At 39.4% G+C, this 14,596-nt stretch overlaps 1 protein-coding gene across 1 annotated transcript in view; it reads left to right on the plus strand.

The window, feature by feature from the left end:
- The window catches only part of LOC109434525 (uncharacterized), a 30,757-nt gene continuing 16,161 nt past the window's right edge, over window positions 1-14,596 (plus strand). Inside the window, exons 1-2 of the mRNA XM_019711552.3 lie at window positions 1-263; window positions 5,046-5,172. Coding sequence (XP_019567111.3) covers window positions 231-263; window positions 5,046-5,172 — 160 coding nt within the window. The 5' untranslated portion in view covers window positions 1-230. The remainder of the gene's footprint in view (window positions 264-5,045; window positions 5,173-14,596) is intronic.

The following is a 14,596-nucleotide window of genomic DNA, read 5'->3' on the forward strand; positions in this document are numbered from 1 at the left end:
TGGGGCGGGACTTCCAGCGTCTTCGTCGTGGCGGGTATTTGTTCAGTTTCCGAGTGTCAGGTAGGGACAGAGGTGACGGGACCGAGAAAGCACAAAGGAGTCGTGGTCCCCGCTGCACAGACGCAGTTCTAAGGCTCGTTGATGACGCCCACTTGACCGCGTCAGGGCCGGGACAGGGACCGCGGTGTCCAGCATCCTCCTCTCCTTCTTGGCTCGAAACACAGAATCCGATGGAGGCAGCCGAGCTAAGGGGGCCAGCTCAGGTGAGTCCCCCAGGCCCTCAGTCCTCCCGAACCCTAAAGCCTCGGGTGAGGAGCTCCGGCTCATGTCCTGCAACCTAGGCCCCGGCGTCCAGGACGGTGAGAAGCTCGTGGGTGACATCCTGTGTGACGGGGTGTGGCAGAGGGTTACAGATAGAGAGACTGGCCGTGTAAAGATGTGGAGGGACGACTGAGCCGGGAACCTGGGGTCCGCTTTCTGCCTGCAGAGAACAGAGAGTGAGAAGGACAGGCAGGGACGTTGTACCTTCATTCTGAGGGTCCTGGGAGCCGTGGAGGGTTGTGAATTGCAAAGGGGCACAGGCAGTGTTAGGGTTTTAATAGCTTTCTAAGTGGTTCTCAGAGGACAGACAGAAATGGGGGTGATGATGACAGCGAGGCACGGAGAAGTAGAGTCCTGCGTTCAAGGTCACAGAGCTGGTAAGAGGAAGCTCAGAGGACTGAAACACAGAGGTTAGTAAATTAACCCCAAGTCAACAGGTTCCAGGGTTGGGTAGGGATACAGCGGAGATCTGCATATAGGGACACCAGCCCTGGTAGGTTTTTTCTTCTCACAGGTTCTGAAGGTTGAAAAGCACTTAGGGAACCTATGCAAGGAAGGGAAGGATGTCCTAGTCCCACACTGGGTGCTGACACTACCCATATAGTGTTTGGGATTGTGGTCTTGAGAATTTCCTTGCTATGTTCTCAGATCTTGGGTGTGGGGACTCCAAGTCCTGGGTCCTGAGTGCAGGACAAGGGTAAGGTAGAGGTGCTCCTGTTTCTGGTAACCCATATATGAGGTGTGATAAAAAAAAAAACACACACACACACACAGTGAATTTTGAATGTTTGCAATAAAAAAAAAAATATTACAGTGAAAGACACATTGCTGTTAATCCCCCCTCAAAATACTCCTCTTTGCTTTGACCACACTTACCCCATCATTCTTGCCACTTTCAGAAGCAGTTCTGAAAGTCCTCTTTCGTGAGTGTCTTTAGTTGTGCTGTCATGGCTGCCTCGATGTCCTGAATCATTTTGACTTTGGGAAAGAGCCACATGTCGCATGGTGCCAGATCTGGTGAATAAGGTGGATGAGGACACACCATAATGTTTTTCTTTGACAGAAATTGCCATACCAGAAGCTGTGTGTGACACGGAATGTTGTCGTGATGGAGACTAATTTACAGCACACTTTAAAACACATTTCTCTCGGGCTGGCCCGGTGGCTCAGGTGGTTAGAGCTCCATGCTTCTAACTCCGAAGGCTGCCGGTTCGATTCCCACATGGGCCAGTGGGCTTTCAACCACAAGGTTGCCAGTTTGATTTCTCGAGTCCCGCAAGGGATGGTGGGCTCCGCCCCCTGCAACTAAGATTGAACACTGCACCTTGAGCTGAGCTGCCTCCTGGATGGCTCAGTTGGTTGGAGCACGGGCTATCAACCACAAGGTTGCCAGTTCAATTCCTCGAGTCCCACAAGGGATGGTGGGCAGCGCCCCCTGCAACTAAGATTGAACACGGCATCGTGAGCTGAGCTGCAGCTGAGTTACCGAATGGCTCAGTTGGTTAGAGCACATCCTCTCAACCACGAGGTTGCCAGTTCGATTCCTCGACTCCCGCAAGGGATGATGGGCAGCGCCCCCTGCAACTAAAATTGAGCTGAGCTGCTGCTGAGTTCCCGCTGAGCTCCCGGATGGCTCAGTTGGTTGAAACGCATCCTCTCAACCACAAGGTTGCCGGTTCAACTCCTGCAAGGGATGGTGGGCTGTGCCCTCTGCAACTAGCAACAGCAACTGGACCTGGACCTGAGCTGCGCCCTCTACAACTAAGACTGAAAGGACAACAACTTGAAGCTGAACGGCATCCTCCACGACTAAGATTGAAAGGAAAACTTGACTTGGAAAAAAGGCCTGGAAGTACATACTGTTCCCCAATAAAGTAAGTCCTGTTCCCCTTCCCCAATAAAATCTTTAAAAAAAAAATAAAAAAAAGAACATGGTGTGTCCTCATCCACATTATTCACCGGATCTAGCACTGTGCTACTTTTGGTTTTTCCCCAAAGTCAAAAGGACTATGAAAGGTGAATGTTTTGAGTTGATTGAGGACATCAAGGCACCCATGACATCGCAACTGAAGACACTCATGAAAGAGAACTTCTAGAACTGTTTTAGAAAGTGGCAAGAATACAGACGGGCAGTCGGATGGCTCAGTTGGTTAGAGCGTGAGCTCTGAACAACAGGGCCACCAGTTCGATTCCCACATGAGCCAGTGAGCTGCACCCTCCACAACTAGATTGAAGACAATGAGCTGTAGCTGAGCTTCCAGAGGAGCAGCCAGATGGCTCAGTTGGTTAGAGTGCCTGCTCTTAACAAGGTTGCCGGTTCAATTCCCTCATGGGATGGTGGGCTGCGCCCCCGGCAACTAAAGATTGAAAATGGCAACTGGACTTGGAGCTGAGCTGTGCCCTCCACAACTAGATTGAAGGACAACAACTTGGAACTGATGGGCCCTGGAGAAACACACTGTTCCCCAGTTAAAAAAATAATTTAAAAAAAAGTGGCAAGAACACAGAAAGTGTTCAAAGTGATGGGGAGTATTTTGAGGGGTATTAATGACAATGTGTCTTTTACTGTTACAATTTTTTTTTATTTAACACTTTTTTTTTTTTAAATTAAACATTCCCCGTATTTTTGGATTACACCTCATAAACTGGTATGGAAGGTTAACCCAGGGATAGATACCAGCATGTGTAAATGCTTGGAGGTGTGCCTGAGCTGGGATTAGGTTCCACAGGTCTCCTTTCTGTTAAGAACAAAGAGCGGGGTGTCAGTAATCAGACCTGTAATGTGGCTGCCTGAGAAATTGGGCATCTATTATGGAGGTAAAATGGTATGTTTGGAAGAGGAAGGAGTTGGTCTTAATAGGCTCCATCTGGCTGCACTGTGGAGAACAGATTATGGGATTATGGGCAGGTGCAGGGAGCCCAGGAGGAAGCAACTACTATGATCCAGATTGTTGATGGACCAGAGTTGTGACAATGGAGGTAGGAGAGAAGGTTGGATTCTAGGTTCATTTCTTAAGAGGGGCCAAGTAAATTTTTGGATATTGTATGTAAAGGAGAGAACGGGGAAGGTTAGGGATGGCTCCCTGAGTTTTTGTTCCTAGCATCTAAAGAGATGGATGCTCCATCAACTGAGATGAGAAATTTCTGGGATATTGAAAGTTCCCAAGATCTATTTTCCTTGGGAATATCATAAGTTTTGTTTAGGGCCTGTTAAGAGCCTGAGAATCAAGTGGGCAGCTGGACACGTAGGTCTGGAAATCTTGGGAAGGGATTCAGGATGGAGACTTTCAAAAGTGGTGATTATAGTGTGGACCAGGGTGGAGCTCCAGATGACATTTAGGAAGTGGAATGCAAGTTATAGTGCCATTGGTGGGTCAGAAAAACTAGGGTGCATGCCAAGGAGTGGTCCTTTGGCTTAGAACCTGGTTGAAGTCTTGAGTATAATGAACACAGGTAAGGGAGAGAAGTGGCTGTGGATCTGAATAGGAAAAAGAATGATGTGGCAGGTGGCCCAGGCTTCCACGGGAGGAGTACGAGCAAGATGTCTTCGGAGGTAGAGAAGCAATTGAGAAAAGTTGACACTGAAGCTGGGCTTCTGCTAATTCACTGCTATTCAGATTCACCGGAATTGTGTGCCAAGTCTTGATGGCCAGGGTCTGGGGTGTTTAGCCTTACTAGTGGATAAGATCTGAGGTAAATGTAGTCATTTGTGAGAGTCAACTATGCCAACTCTTAAGAGCTGGGGTTTTCAGGAAGGTTGAGTGGAGAGAGGAGGGTTATGGCTGCTGAGGGGACAGAAAGAGCATCACAGAAGTAGCAGAGGGTCATGAGTATCTATAATTCCCATGTAGTTCTGGGTGGCTAATACCAAAGCGAAGATCACAGACAGGTGGGGAGGCCTTCAAAGCACAAAGCAGCATTCAGGGCTTTCCCTGGCTGTGGGATCCATCAGAGGTCTAGGATGGTACTGGATGGTGTTTGAATTTGTCAAGCACTGTCTGGATGCCATGTGCCAAGTACATAGGTGAGTGTAGGGCTGTGCCTGTAATGTAGGGCAGGGAAGTAGCAGAGCTGTGGAAGTGGAACTGTGGGGACTGAATGTGTTAGAGAGGTAGAGTCTACAGAATGGTGTTCATACCATGTTTCCCCCAAAATAAGACCTAGCTGGACCATCAGCTCGAATGCATTTTTTGGAGCAAAAATTAATATAAGACCCAGTCTTATTTTACTATAATATAAGACCGGGTCTTATGTAACACAATATAAGACCAGGTCTTATATTAATTTTTGCTCCAAAAGACGCATTAGAGCTGATGGTCTGGCTAGGTCTTATTATTGGTGAAACAGGTTATGTGTAGGTAGTATGAGCTGATGGCTCCAGGCCCTGGTAGTGAGGAGCAGGTGTAGGCAGTGTGAGCTGATGGCTCCTTTGGCTTTGTCTGGTAGATACAATCTGGGAGACCCCAGAGGAATTGCTTTGCAGGAGGGATGGGGCTCACAGTTTGGATGGCGTCTGTGTGTTCCCCTGCCTGTTGTTGCTGAGGGCTGAACATTGATTATGGGACCCTGGGAAGAGAGCATTGCATACATTACTGGCACCAGGGTCTCATGTCTCCTCTAAGGTGGGGAGCTTTGAAGGAGGATGAGTGTGGGGTAGATGTGTGAGGTGATGGACTGTGGTTTCTCAGACAAAGTTTATAGTTTTTCTGTCCCCATCTTGACAGAACAGTATGACTTTTGATGATGTGGCTGTGTTCTTCTCCTGGGAGGAATGGGGCCTCCTTGATGAGGCTCAGAGACGTCTGTACCACGATGTGATGCTGGAGAACTTTGCACTTATATCCTCACTGGGTAAGACTCACAACCTCCCCAGTGACTGAACTAGACTCTGTCCTGCCTCACCTTCCTTTCCCCAGGTGGTGCTCTTTCTGTTCTTACAGGTGGACCATAGGCACTTCTTCCTTCTCTAGCTCTCTGGGTGGTTGCTGTCCTTGGTAGGGCTGGGGGGTTTGCATTTCCCCATGCCCCCTTTCCCCAGGGGGTGCTCTGTCCTCATGCATGGACTGTGGGCACTGCTTGCTTTCCCAGTTTTCTGGGCGGTTGCTGTCCTTGGTAGGTCTGGGGGGTTTGCACAGCCCTCTTCTCTCCTGCAGCCCCAATAACTGCTGTACCGAACCCACATAGGGAAGGATTGGAGGTCAGTAGTCATGCACTGAGACTAATGCGTTGCACCTTGCTTGCCCCCTCCTTGGCCAGGTCAAGGTATTCAGACCCATGGCACTTCTGTGTCCCAGGGTTTGATCCCTTCCTTTAGCTGATATTTCTTAGGGTATGCCTATGCCAGGAATTGCAGGTATTGTCATGGTTATTACTTATTTGGACCATGGGCTGTTTTTCAAGACCCTTCTGCATGGTTTGTAGTGTTTTGCTTAGTTCTCTTTTTTGTTTTTGTTCCAGTGTTGTTGATCTATAAAATTGCATGTATTTAAAGTACACAATGTGATGATTTGATCTATGTATATATTTTGAAGTAATTGCCATAATCGTTAATGAATATTTCCATCACCTGATATACCGTGTTTACCTGAAAAATAAGACCTAGCTGGACCATCAGCTCTAATGCGTCTTTTGGAGCAAAAATTGATATGACCCGATATTATATTATATTATATTGTATTATGTTATGTTATGTTATGTTATGTTATGTTATGTTATGTTATGTTATGTTATGTTATGTTATGTTATGTTATGTTATGTTATGTTATGTTATGTTATGTTATGTTATGTTATGTTATGTTATGTTATGTTATGTTATGTTATGTTATGTTATGTTATGTTATGTTATGTTATGTTATGTTATGTTATGTTATGTTATGTTATGTTATGTTATGTTATGTTATGTTATGTTATGTTATGTTATGTTATGTTATGTTATGTTATGTTATGTTATGTTATGTTATGTTATGTTATGTTATGTTATGTTATGTTATGTTATGTTATGTTATGTTATGTTATGTTATGTTATGTTATGTTATGTTATGTTATGTTATGTTATGTTATGTTATGTTATGTTATGTTATGTTATGTTATGTTATGTTATGTTATGTTATGTTATGTTATGTTATGTTATGTTATGTTATGTTATGTTATGTTATGTTATGTTATAAAGACCGGGTCTTATATTATATTAAAATAAGACCGGGTCTTATATTAATTTTTGCTCCAAAAGACGCACAAGAGCTGATGGTCCAGCTAGGTCTTATTTTCGGGGAAACGTGGTAGTTACCTTTTTCTTTTTTTTTCAGTAATATTGCTTAAGATATACTCTCCCAGTAAATTTTAAGTATAAAATACAGTATCGTTAACTGTAGTTACCATGTTGTACATTAGATCCTCGGAACTTACTCATCTTATCACTGAAGGTTTATCCCTTTTGACCAATAACTCCCCATTTCTCCTACCCCTTGGCCGCTGTCAATCTACTCTTTGTTTCTTTGAGTTCAACTTTTTGTTTATTTTTTTGTTTACATTCCACATATAAGTGATATCGTACATTACTTATCTTTCTCTGACTGGCTTATTTCACTCAGCCTAATGCCCTCCAGGTTCATCCATGTTGTTGCATATGGCAGGATTTTCTTCTTTTTTTAAGGCTGAATAATATTCCAAGGATGTGTGTCTGTGTGTGTGTGTGTGTGTGTGTGTGTGTGTGTGTCTGTGTCTGTGTGTGTGCCCCCTTTTTATCCATTTATCCAGGATGGACACTTAGGTGGTTTCCATAGCTTGTGTATTGTGAATAGTGGTTCAGCGAACATGAGAGTGTAGATTATCTCTTCCACATTCTAATTTCATTTCCTTTGGATATATGTCGAGAAGTGGGATTGCTGGATCATATGGTAGTTCTAGTTTGAATTTTTTGAGGAACTTTTATACTGTTTTCCATAATTTCTTTACAAATTTACATCCCTACCAACAGTGTACATGGGTTCACTTCTCTCTACATGTTTGCTAACACTTACTTCTTGTCCTTGTGATGATAACCATCCTAATAGGTTTGAGATAATAGCTCATTGGGGTTTGGATTTACTTCCCCTGATGATTAGTGAGAAAGAGCAGTTTTTCATTAAAATTTTCCTGTTAGCCACTTGTATATCATCTTTGGAAACATGTCTAATCAGATCCTTTGCCCATATTTTAATCAGATCATTCTTCTGCTCTTGAGTCTTATGAATACCTTATATTTTAAAAATATTACCCCCTTATTAGATACATGGCTTGCAAATATTTTTTCCCATTCTGTATGTAGCCTTTTCATTTTATTAATTGTTTCCTCTGAAATATTTTAGTTTGATGTCATACCACTTGTTTATTTAGATTTTGTCCCCTGTACTTTTGTTGTCGTATTAAAAAAAAAAAATCATTGCCACGGTCACTGTCAAGTAGCTTATTCCTTTTTTTTTTTTTTAAGGGGTCTTACATTTTCATGTCAGTCTTTAATCCATTTTAGTTAATTGTTAGTAATGAAAGATAGGGGTCCAATTTAATGTTTTTGCCCATAGGTATCCAGTTTCCCCAACATTATTGAAGAGACTATCCTTTCCCGATTGTGTGTTCCTGATGTCTTTGTCAAATATTAGTTCACCGTATATGCATGGGATTTTTTTCAAGCTCTTTATTCTGTTCCATTTCTCTGTATGTCTGTTTGTATGCCTGTACCATACTATACTGTTTTGATTACTACAAGGTGTGGTAAAAAAATACAGTGAATGTTTAAATTTGAAAAAATTGATTACAGTAAAAGACACATTGCCATTAATCCTTCTCAAAATACTCTCCCCCTCACTTCAAACACACTTATCCCATCATTCTTGCCACTTTTTGAAGCAGTTCTGGAAGTCCCTTTTCATGATTGTCTTAGTTGTGCTGTTGTGGCTGCCTCAAAGTCCTAAATCAATTCAAAACATTTACCTTTCATGGTCATTTTGACTTTGGGGAAGAGCCAGAAGTCACACAGTGCCAGAACTGGTGCCAGATCCAGTGAATAAGATGAATGAGGACACACCGTAATGTTTTTATTTGACACAAATTGCCATACCAGAAGCGATGTGTGACATGGAGCATTATCATGATGGAGGATGAAATAAAGACACTCATGAAAGAGGACTTCCATAACTGCTTCAGAAAGTGGTGAGAACGATGGGATAAGTGTGTTTGAAGCGAGGGGGAGAGTATTTTGAGGGGTATTAATGGCAATGTCTTTTACTGTAATACATTTTTTTAAAATTTAAATATTCACTGCATTTTTCCATCACACCTTGTATAGCTTCATAATAGTTTGAAATCAGAAGTGTGGTACATCAGCTTTGATATTTCTCAAGATGGCTTTGGCTATTTGAGGTCATTTGTGGGTTCATGTCAATTTTAGGATTCCTTTTCTATTTCTATGAAAACTTCCATTGGAATTTCAATAGGAATTGCATTTAATCTGTACATCACATTGGGTATTATGGACATTTTAACAATATTAATTCTTCCAATTCAAGAACATGGGATATCTTTGCATTTATTTGTGTCTTCAGTTTCTTTTATTAGTGTCCTACAGTTTTCAATGTCCAGATCTTTCACCTCCTTGGTTATATTTATTCATATGTATTTGCTGGGGGTTTTTGTTTGTTTTTTTCACCCCCAGTTTTATTTAGATGACGTATTTTATGGTTTTTGATGATATTGTCAATGCAATTGCTGTCTTAGTTTATTAAAATATTTCATTGCTAGTGTATAAAAATGCAACTGATTTTTGTATGTTGATTTTGTATCTTGCAACTCTACTGAATTTGTTTATTCTAATGGTTTTATGCTAGGTCATTTAGGGTTTTGTATATTTTAAGATCATGTCTTCTGCAAACACAGACAAGTTTTACCTGTTCTTTTGTGATTTTGATGTCTTTTGTTTGTTTTTCTTGCCTAAGTGCTCTAGCTAGGACTTCCAGTACTATGTAGAATATGAGTGGAGAGAGTGGGTATCCTTGCCTTGTTCCTGATTTTAAAGGAAAAGTTCTTAGCTTTTAACCTTTGAGTATAATGTTAGTGTGGGCTTATTGTATATGGCCTTTATTATGTTGAGGTACATTCCTCACTATCTACTTTGTTGAGAGTTTTTAATGGGAAAGTATACAAAATTTTGTTAGGTGATTTTTCTACATTTATTGAGATGATCATATGATTTTTATCCTTCATTCTATTAATATGGTGTATCATGTTTATTGATTTTCATGTGATGAACCATCCTGGCATCCCAGTTTATCTATTTCTTCCAGCTTGTTGTCATTTAATTGTTCATAGTAGTCTCTTACAACCATTGTGTTTCTGTAGTATTGCTTGTTATATCATTTTTAATGTAGTATTGTAGTATTGCTTGTTATATCATTTTTAATTTCATTTATTTGATTCTTCTCTCTTTTCTAAGTTAGTCTACCTGTGGGTTTGTCAATTTTGTTTCTTTTCAAAAACCAGCTCATAGGTTTGTTGATTTTTATTTTTTTTTAGTCCATATTTTATTTCATTTCTGCTCTGATGTTTGTTATTTCCTTCCTTTCCTAGATTTGGGCTTATTTTGTTTTCATTTTTCTAATTCATTGTGGTGTAAAGTTAGGTTGTTTATTTGCAAATTTTCTTTTTCTTTAATGTAGGCATTTGTGGCTATAAATTTTACTCTTAGAACTATTTTTGATGCAGCTCTTAAGTTTTGGCATGTTTTATTTCCATTTTTGTTTGTCTCAAAATGATTTTATTTTTCCTTTTGATTGTTTTTTCTTTAACCCACTAATCATTCAGGAATGCATTGTTTAATGTTCACATATTTGATAACTTTCCAGCTTTTGTCCTGTTACATGTTTCTTGTTTTAAGCCTTTGTGGTTTAAATCTTGATATGATTTCAGCCTTCTTAAATATCAGACTTGCAACCAAACGTATGAGGTCTGACAATTAAGTTCGTGAAATCATCCTAGAAATAGTGCTACATACCTCATTCCTGAATATCACTACAGTCAACTTTGAAGTACTCCCCTTGGGAAGATATGCACCAATGCCAGCGCCCTTCAAAGCAATTTTGGAACTCTTTTTCTGGAATGGCCATCAGAGCTATCGTTGTATTACCCTTGATGTCCTGAATGTCATAAAAATGTCTTCCTTTCAATATTTCATTTATCTTCAGGTAAAGAAGGAAGTCACTGGGGGCCAGATCAGGTGTGTAGGGAGGGTGTTCTAATGCAGTTATTTGTTTCCTGGCTAAAAAGTCCCTCACAGATAGTGCTGTATGGGCTTGTGCATTGTTGTGATGCAAGAGCCATGAATTGTTGGTGAAAACTTTAGGGCGTTTTCCTCTAACTTTTTAATGCAGACTATTTAGCACTTCCAAATAGTAAACTTGGTTAACTGTTTGTCCATTTGGTACAAATTCATAATGAATAATCCCTCTGATATCAAAAAAGGTTAGCAACATCATTCTGACTCTTGATTTGGACTGATGGAACTTTTTTGGTCATGGAGAATTGGCTGACTTCCATTGTGCACTTTGACACTTTGTTTCAGGGTTGCATAGGTACACACATGTTTCATCACCTGAGATAACATAGCCCAAAACATCGTCTTGCCTCTCCAAAAGGTCTTGTCAAACTTCAACTCTCCTTTACTTTTGTTCATCAATGAGCTCCTTCAGGACCATTTTTACACACACCTTTCTCACGCCAAGATTTTCAGTTACTATTTTCCTGTTTCTCTATCAATGTTTACTTGGTCTGCTATGCTTCTCACAATCAGCTGACGATTTTGATGCACAATTCAATGAATTTTTTGCAATGTTTCCATTAGTTCTGCTTGTTACTGGCCACCCTGACCTCTCTTCATCAATGACGTGTTCTCTCCCCTTAGAAAACCATTCACTCCATTTGTACAATGCCATTTTTTTCATGACATTATCCCCATAAACTTGGACTAATATGTCCTAGATTTCACTTCCACTCTTGCCAAGTTTAACAAGAAATTTAATGTTTGTTCATTTCTCTAATTCAGACATTCTTGCAGTGGCACACAAAAACATGCAGCAACAATAATGAATGCCAGTCAGCAAGACACCGCCACACGTTGACACGGACACAGCTGTGAGACACTGATATACCAAGGTTATGAAACATTACTGAGCTGTTTGCACAGTTGTGCCAATGTAAGCGTACGGTGGCAAGTTCACGAACCTAATTGTCAGACCTCATATGATCTGTAGAGAATGTTCTGTGTTCACTTGAGAATGTATATTCTGCTATAGTTGAACGGAATGTTCTATATATATTTGTTAGATTCATTTGGTCTCACATATTGTTCAAGTCAGATATTTCCTTATTGATTTTCTGTCTGGATGATCTACCCATTCCTGAAAGATGAGTATTGAAGTGTGCTCTTATTATTACATTTGCTGGCTTTTCTACATTCCAGTCTGTTAATATTTGCTTAATATATTTAGGTCCATCGATCAATATTGGGTGCATACATACTTGTAATTGTATCCTCTTGAATTGATTGCTTTATCATTATATACTGTATTTTGCTGTGTATACTGTGCTCCCATGTGTAATGCTCACCCACGTTTTTGGCCCAAACTTTCAGGAGAAAAAATCTTTTGTCTTAATTTTTGAATTGAATTTTTTAATTCAAATTATTATTTGTTTACATTTAGGTATTTGTTTTTTGTATTATAAAGGAACTTTAACATTTCTTTTTTAACCTCTTATGGGACAAGAAGTGTTACAAGAAATGTTACAAGAAATGTAACAAATAATTATAAAACAAGAACAGATACAAGGTACAAGAAATTTTATGTATCAGTAACAAATTCATGATATTTATGCATCATAGAAGGCCAAGAACTCTTTGTCATTGCAAGTTCGTTGTAAGTTCAACAAAACCGATTATCATATTCCAGGGAATTATTTTGCATACGGATATTGTTAGTGATTTCTAGAGTTACATTTTAACTCATAAGCATAAATAAAAGAATGAAAAACATTTATATATATACAGAATTAGTACTATCCATGTACAATGCACATCCTTATTTTTCCCTCACAAATTTGGGCCAAAAAGTGCTCATTACACACAGCAAAATACAGTAATTTCTTTGTCTCTTGTGACAAGTTTTGCATTAAAGTCTATTTTAACTGGTATAAGTATAGCTGTTTATAAGTATACACTACTCTCTTTTGATTTCCATTTGCATGGATTATTATTTTTATTATTATTTTTTTTATTTCTTTACATTCAGCCTATTTCTGTCTTTAAAGCTGAAATGAGTCTCGTGCAGGCTACATATATTTGGGACTTGTTCTTTAATCCATTCAACCACAGTTGTGTTTTGATTGGATAATTTTGTAAGTACTTGATGATTGCCATCTTGTTCATTTTTGTCTGGCTGTTTTGTAGTTCCCTTGTTCCTTTTTTTCCCTCACTTGCTGTCTTTTTTCATTTGATCATTTTCCATAGCAGTATGCTTTGGTTCCTTTACTTTTAGTTTTTGTTTATTTACTGTAGTTTTTGCTTTGTGGTTACCCTGAAGTTTACTTAAAACATCTTGGAGTTATAACAGTCTGCTTTAAGCTGAAAACAATTTAACATCAATTGCTTACAAAAAGTACCTTTTTGGTATCTAACCCCTCTGCATTTTGTGTTTTTGATGTAACAATTTATTCCTTTTTATATTGGGTAACCATTAATGAATTATTGTGGTTGTAGTTATTTTTCCTCATCTGTACTCTTTTTAAATCATTTATACTAGAGTTAAATGATTAACGAACAACAATATTACAGTATTAGCATATTCTGAATTTTACTATATACTTACCTTTACAAGTCTGCCTTATGTTTTCATATGTTCCTCTGTTACTAATTAGTGTCTTTTCATTTCAGCTTGAAGAACTCCCTTTAGCCTTTCTAGTAAGGCAGGTCAAGTGATAATGAACTCCCTGTTTTTTGTGTGTTTTTTTTGTTTTTGTTTTTCATCTAGGAAATTCTTTATTTCTCCTTCATTTCTGAAGGACAGCTTTGCCAGGTAAAGTATTCTTAGTTGGCATTTTTTCCCCTTCAGTATTTTGAATTTATCATCCACACTTTCCTGGTTTGCATGGTTTCTGCTGAGAAATTTGCTTATAGCCTTATGGGGGTTCCTGTATATGCAATGAGTTTCTTTTCTCTTGCTGGTTTCAAAATTCTTGTCTTTGATTTTTGAGTTTTATTATAATATATCTGAAAGAAGATCTCTTTGGATTGAATATTGGGGACCTATGAGCTTCATGTATGAGGATGTCCACATCTCTCTCCTGATTTGGGAAGTTTTCAGGTAATATTCCTTTGAATAAGCTTTCTCCCTTACTTCTCCTTGTGACTCTTCCATATTGCAAACATTATTTCCCTTAATGACATCCCATAAATTATGTAGGCTTTGTTCAGTCTTTTTTCTTTTCTAACTGGATGATTTGAAGTGACCTGATGCTAGGTCACAGATTTTTCTCCTGCTTCATGAAGTTGGCCATTGATGCTCTCTATTGCATTTTGTCACTTTATTCTTTGTATTCTTCAGGTCCAGAATTTATTTTTAACTTAATTTTTCAAAAGTTTCTGTCTCGGAATTTGATTTGTTCATATACGAGGTCTGACAATGAAGTTCACGAAATTGTTGCAACAATGTTGCTAACCGTTTTTTGATATCAGGGATTATTCATTATGAATATGTACCAACTGGACAGTTAACCAAGGTTACTATTTGGAAGTGCTGAAAAGGCTGCTTGAAAAAGTTAGATAACCTGAACTTTTCGCCAACAATTCATGGCTCTTGCATCACAACAGTGCACCAGCTCACAGCACTATCTGTGAGGGAGATTTTAACCAGTAAACAAATAACTATTGGAACACTCTCCCTACTCACCTGATCTGGCCCCCAATGACTTCTTTCTTTACCCGAAGATAAAGGAAATACTGAAAGGAAGACATTTTTATGACATTCAGGACACCAAGGGTAATACGATGACAGGTCTGATAGCCATTCTAGAGAAAGAATTCCAAAATTGCTTTGAAAGGTGAACTGGGTGCTGGTGTCAGCTTCCCAAGGGGAGTACTTCAAAGTTGACCGTAGTGATATTCAACAGGTATGTAACACTTTTTCCAGGATGAGTTCATGAACTTAATTGTCTCACCTCACATTATTTTCCTGATTTCCCTGAGTTGTCTCTT

The sequence above is a fragment of the Rhinolophus sinicus genome, chromosome 8, assembly GCF_057876585.1.
Source record: "Rhinolophus sinicus isolate RSI-liver-muscle chromosome 8, RSI-T2T, whole genome shotgun sequence".
Lineage (NCBI taxonomy): Eukaryota > Metazoa > Chordata > Mammalia > Chiroptera > Rhinolophidae > Rhinolophus > Rhinolophus sinicus.